The 6,495-nt window shown below is 49.3% G+C and overlaps 1 protein-coding gene across 1 annotated transcript; it reads right to left on the reverse strand.

The window, feature by feature from the left end:
- Positions 1-3,981: 3,981 nt before the first annotated feature.
- CCR9 (C-C motif chemokine receptor 9) lies at positions 3,982-5,576 on the reverse strand. The gene has a single exon (XM_071736874.1). The coding sequence runs from the start codon at positions 5,574-5,576 to the stop codon at positions 4,380-4,382; it is 1,197 nt and encodes a 398-aa protein (XP_071592975.1). The 3' UTR covers positions 3,982-4,379.
- Between the last annotated feature and the right edge of the window lie 919 nt (positions 5,577-6,495).

A 6,495-nucleotide genomic window follows, 5' to 3' on the forward strand; every position in this document is an offset into this window, starting at 1 on the left:
AGGGCCTGCCCCAGCCGGAAATGGGCGGGGCTGAAGGGCAAAATAAAAGGCATGCTCCCAGAAGCAGAATCAGAAGAGACAAGAGATGAAGATGCCTGAGGAGAGGGATGGTGAGAGAGCTCCTGAAGAAGAGCCGTGTCCCCAAGAGAAGGCTCGCCGCAACATCTGGTGGAGAATGCGGGCAACAACGGCAGCCGTGAACGCTGAGGTATTATAAAGAGCTCTACACGACCACGTTGGTTGCGGGAAGCTCTACAAAGCCTGACTTAAATGCGGAAGGCGATATAAAGAGCTTCGAAATACGCAACCACGTCAGATGGAGCTACTACATTGGTGCGGGACGCTCTATAAAGAGCTCCAAATACGCAACCACGAGTGAAGCTCCACAAGGCCAGGCTTAAATGCTGTAGGCGGCGTGAAGAGCTCGGAGTGAAAGCCCAGCACAGCAAGACAACAGCCCAGAATGGCGAGCCAGGCAGGAGAGAAGAATGAGGCTCGAAAGGCGCAGCGAGTTGGTGCGCGGAACTCAAGCCCGAGGAATGCTGAAGCGGAGCTCTGAGTGCGCATCAAGTCAGTGCGGTCCTGAAACGGAGCCTCCCAGGGACACGCGACAGTGCGGTCCTGAAATGGGGCCCTAGGGACACGTGATAAGACCGGTGCGGTGAATGCTCAGAGAAGCCTCTGCATGGCCAGGCATCCCGAGGTGGCGAGTACCATCGAAAACTGAGATGGTGTTTTAAGACCTCATCTCCTGCTAACAGAGGCTAAAGAGCCCGAATTTTCCCTCCTCAAAAATTAATTGTAAATTATTGCTATTTTTCAACAAACAACAAAAAGGGGGGAAATGTAGAGAGAACCACAAGTCCTCAAGTGTTGCTGATAATGAACTGGGAGCTTAGGCCCAGCTGTGCCCAGTAATTAGGGCCTGCCCCAGCCGGAAATGGGTGGGGCTGAAGGGCAAAATAAAAGGCATGTTCCCAGAAGCAGAATCAGAAGAGACAAGAGATGAAGATGCCTGAGGAGAGGGATGGCGAGAGAGCTCCTGAAGAAGAGCCGTGTCCCCCAGAGAAAGGCTCACCGCAACACCTTTCCATCGTTGTTCTGCTCTCTGTATGAGGCTTCTATAAAGCACATCTCTCAGGCAGGAGCTGGCACCAATTAGATGGGTTTGTCTGCAAAGAGTGAAAGTTTCTCACCAGCTCTCCCAACTTCCTCTGGTTGTACCACAAGCAGGGTGGCCCCCTGCTACGTGACTACCTGTACTGTAGTCCTGGCTACCTCCAAGCCCCTCACCATAACAAATCAGGGACAACCTGAAGCTACCACCATGGCTGACCCTGCTACGGCACAGCTCCCAGACTTTGCATAGTTTGGGAGTGTTAGGCCAGCGGGCAGGTCTGGCCCAGTTCCCACCTGAGTGCAAAATGGGGTCCTGGTACATTTCTGGCTCTCAGAAGTCTGAGGTGGGCCCTAGGAGTTGAAATGAAGGATCTCAGGGTGGAGATGCAACACTCAGGGCAGAGGCAAGCTGAGCTGCGTCTTCCGAGTGCAGGGACAGCAGAAAAGGCTGCAACCCAAAACTGGAAATGTCTGGGGAAAATGTGGTCCTAAACAGAAGAGGAAAACTGGAAGATCTCATGCCTCTACCAGGACTTCCAACAACTGCTTGGTGACCATCCTGCTGGAGTCATGGTAAGGCAGCATGCCATGGGAGGTGTGAGAAGCTATGGGGCAGGGTAGGCAATAGCCCTCACCTTTGGGGATACTTGGTCCCAGGAGACAGCACCTGCTGAAGGCTGGAAACACCCTAGAGGGCACAAGAGGGACTTTGGTGGGATAAATCCAGCTAAAACCTCAAGGCAGAAGGACAGAGGAAGCTTTAGTCACAAGACGCTGTTATCACTGTACTGAGTGATGGAGGACAGAGTGCCTTGGCAGACTGAGGAGGAGGCAATGGCAGCAGATTCCTCCATGACCAAGTCCCTGCTGCATGGTGGTTGCTGGCAGTGAGGGACCCCACCAGGGATGAGGCAGCAGCAGGAGGAGCTGCAGGAAGGCATCTTCCTCACAGGTTTGGGGATGCTGGCAGCCTGGGAAGCCACCAATGGCTGCTGGATCACAGGCAGCACTGGAGGAACAGACCCCATGAGGGAGAACCTGCCCTGGTGGGGGAAGGGAGGGAGAGGGGCTGGTCCTCCCATTTTCCCCAGCAAAGCATCAGTGAGCAGCTTGACTCAGAATGGGACACGTGTGACACAGGGACAACCCCGCCACCCCAAACTGCTAAAAGTTCATCACTGTGTCACCTTCCTTAACAGTTTCACCCACCCACCAAGCATGAGAATTTCCCACCACATTCTGTGGAATGAAGAAGCTGTTAACTTCCCTGAAGAGGCCTCAAAATTCAAGTTCCCAGGTCTGGTGAGGTGCTGTGCAAGGAACGGGGGCTTGGGCCACCAGTCAGGGCCACAGGTTGGTGACAGCTAAGGTTTGCTCACTTATTTGTTTGTTTGTATGACCTGAGGTGCTCTTCTGGGACCAGGGGAACACTCTGTGTGGGAGCACCCTCACCCCAGCCCTGTGCAGGGGCAGCAGGGCTCAGATGCAGTGGGGAAGTGTCTGCCCCCAGCATGCTCTCTCCTCTCACTGCCTACAGAACCTGTTCTCCCTCCCCAGAACTGCACCCCACCCCTTTGCCTTGGAGCTGAAAGCACCTCCGGTGCCTGCAGGGTTCCTCAGATGCTACTTCCACAACCCAAGGCTTACACACTCACAGTGAACTCTTAGAAAAACTTTCCTCCAACCTTTTTTGGGAGGGGGGAATCCTGTTGGTGGTAACAGGTTATGGGTATGGATCCAAACCTGACAAGGATGCATGGGTAAGAAGCAAGCAGTTCATCCTCTCACTGTATGTGGAAATGCCTTTATTTAACAGGATTTCAGCTTCTCTTCACAATGAACTTGATATGAATTGAAAAAAAAAAAAAAAAAAACCGAAAAGCTTTCTTACACATACAGGAGAAAGTGCATGCATTTTTAACCATCTTCTCCCCAAATGAGAAATTTAAATATATTCTTTTTAAATCCCAATAAGCATATATGACGTTAGAACCCCATCTGTTCAGATATACCCTATTAGCTAAATCAGCAGTGTCAAACCTTGCAGAAAGCTTGAGTTCATTGCTGTGCTTTAACAATTAATACACAGTGAAACACTTTGTTCCTGCAAGAAGCAATTATCAAGACTGATTATTTAAAACAAAGCCTCCTCAGCACTGAAACTTGTGGGTGAAGCCTGGGAGATGCAGGCTGTGGTGGGGCAGGACAGACCCTGAAAGCCAGGGGGAACAGCCACACCATGTCTGGTGGCCTCAGGCACCATTATGGCACCAACATCAGTACATAAAAAGCCCAGAAGAAATTTGGGCTGTGTTACAGCATGCTGCTTTTGGAAACTGCTGCCTCCACCAAACCAAGGTCTCAATTCAAATTTCATTAATGTTAAATTTGGTACTTATAGAGACTCTGTCTTACTGGCCCCGGGCTAAATATATTTTCTCACCATTAGCAAAGACAGCAGCACATAAGAAGCAGTCTGCTGAACCAGGAGTTTGGGTTTTGTGTCCTGGTTTACTACAGCTTTGCATCACAGGGCAAATATACCCAGGATGGGCCATGCAATGTCTCCAAGGCCGTTGCATCTTAATTGTGAGGTGTGATTTGCTTCCAGTATCAAAATAGGAGCCACAGCAAGTAAAATGTACCCAATTTCACCTTATGCCACACAGCAAAACCACAGGGGAAAGGTAGATTGAATTCTGCAATGACCACTTTATGAACATGAACAACTGGCTTTCCTTTCCAAGAGGACCTGCCTGTTCAGCAAAACAAGAGCAGCATTTGCCTGCTGCAGTCAACCAGAGCAGGAGCTGAAGGCTGTTGTCCTTTACAGGTGAGGGGATCTGGTGTAGGAGAAGTCACCTTTGTAGGAGATGAAGGCTGAACCCCCTCTTGCTGCATCCTATGGACAGGATGGGTGGCTCATCCTGCTTCATCAGCGTCTCTTGCTGCTGTAGCTGGGTTCATGGCTCCCTGTGTGGCCTGGTTATTTCAGGCTGTGGTCTGAGCTGCAGACGGGCTGTTTATTTGCAGCTGCCACAAAGATCACTTTGGTCCTCTATCAGTTCTGCTTACAAGTACTGCCTCCATTTTACTGCCCTGTGACAAAGCTTTCCCTTCCTTTCAGCCAGCAAGCCACAGTTGGGTCCCCAACAGTAAGGATAAGATGCATGAGGAATCCCCAGCCCTCCCCACTCCCCTGCAGTATACAGATGGTTCCTGAAGAGTTTAGTGCTCTTCTGAAGGGGAGGGAAGGCACACTAACTTACAAGAGCACCTGGCAAGGAGGGGTGCACGGAGGAGAAGGTCAAGTGGGTGCTGAGGGTCAGTGAGCTCCTCACCCTCCGCCTGCCCAAGATGGCAAAGGACCAGTTTGAGCTGTGCTCCTGTCTGTCACAAGCAGAGGAGGACTGCTCTTGGACCCTTCTCCAGCAGCAGCTGACACTCTGCATCAACCTGCCCAGTGCTGTCCTGAACCTCTCCCCAGCAAAGACGTAGAGGAACGGGTTGAGGCAGCTGTGGAGGAAGGCTATGCTCTGGGTCACCTGCAGCCCAATGTCCAGTCGGTCAGCAGCCCGGCAGCTGTACATCACCCTGGTGTAGTTGTTGATGGCTTTGACCAGCAAAACAATATTGTATGGGAACTGAGACAGAAGGAAAGCAGTGATGATCATGGTGATGATCTTCAGTGACTTCTGCTTATGGGATCTTTTGGCTTGCAGGAGGGTGTTGATGATGAGGGCGTAACAAATGGCCATGACAAGGAGTGGGAGGAAGAATCCAACTGTGACTTTCAAGGCCAGGACAGTAACACTGAAGATCACGCTGACATTTGGAGGGTATGTAATTTTGCAAACTGTTAAGTCCCCCACCTGCATGCTTTGGCTGTACATGATTTCTGGGATGCACAGGCTCACGGATGTCAGCCAGACAGCCAAGCACATGATTTTGCTGTGGAGGAGCCTCCTTTGCTTGGAAGTTTTAGCTTTCATTGCTTGGACAATAGTGAGGTACCTATCAAAGCTGATGCAGGTAAGAAACAAGCTGCAGCCATAGAAGTTGATCTTATACATGCTGTTGACAACTTTGCACATGATGTCCTTGAAGATCCAGCCATCAAAGGCAGCCTTGGCCCAGAAGGGGAGGGTGAAGAGGAGGAGGAGGTCTGCAATGGCCAGGTGCAGCAGGTACCAATCCATCGTGCTCCTCCTGAAGAGGTATTTGCAATAGACAAGCACAACCAAGGCATTTCCCACAGTGCCCACAGAGAAGATGAGCCAGAAAAACACTGGGAGAAAGGCTTGAGCAAACTGCCTGACCTGTCTTTTGTCACACATCAAGCCTGTGTCATTCACCAGGTTTCCATAAAGAAACAGCACAGAGCTGTCATTCCTGTAGTAATCCAGGTTGGTCTTTCCAGGGTGGGTAACCTGTAATGGGACATTGGGTAAATTCATGTCAAGTTGTAGCTCAGTTAAGGCCCTCTCCACCAGATGCAGTTGAAGATCCCTGGTATATTCCACTTTAGATGGGTAAAACAGCAGATTCCAGACTGCTTGAAAAGTGTCCACACACAGAAGTAGCATGTGGCACACAAAAGACTTGTAAAAATGACTCACTGAGTAGCAAACTTTGTGAAAGAGGAATTCGCAGCCTCCAGCCAAATTCAGTTACTAAAATGGAAGGTGCATTTTCTCTGATAGCTGATTCAAAATCTGTTGGTTTGGCAGCTTCAAATACACAGCAAAGCACAAAATCTCCAACTTGGAAAGAGATGGAGGAGTATTTTTTTCTTTTTTGCTATGATGGGACAGCACTGTTGGCTTAAGAGAGGCAGAAGGCTGATGAAGGCAGAGAGGGGGGAAAGAAAAATATAGATTACAGAACAGTGTAGCTGTGTACTCACTATGCTTGCAACTGCCATCTTCTGCCAGGTCTTTCCCCAGTCTTGAAGGAGGCTCTGTAACCTGGAGAGGAAAAATGGAGAGAGGAAATACTAATGTGAAGCAGTTTTGAAGTAGAACTGTGACTCTTTCTTCTTCTTTTAATAAAAACCTCAACCCTTTGAACCAAGTATGACCAGGAGACGAGCAAACCACAAAGAAACTTCTATTTCTGGTTTGAGTTATTTAACTGTTTTCATTTTACAAATTTACATTTAGCCTACATTGGGTCTTCAGCTTCTCTATGGCACTGTGCTGGTTAAGTGCTTTGATATACTAGGGCCACTGTGATCTCTTTTTTAATACAATGTGGAGTCCCCAGTGCACACATTAAAAAAAAAAGTCATCTAAAAGCATTGTGTCTTCCAAAAGATTTATGAGAATACATGAAATGTGTCTCATAAATTCCCGGGCAACTAACAAAGAAGAGTAC

The sequence above is a fragment of the Heliangelus exortis genome, chromosome 2, assembly GCF_036169615.1.
Source record: "Heliangelus exortis chromosome 2, bHelExo1.hap1, whole genome shotgun sequence".
Taxonomy (NCBI): Eukaryota; Metazoa; Chordata; class Aves; order Apodiformes; family Trochilidae; genus Heliangelus; species Heliangelus exortis.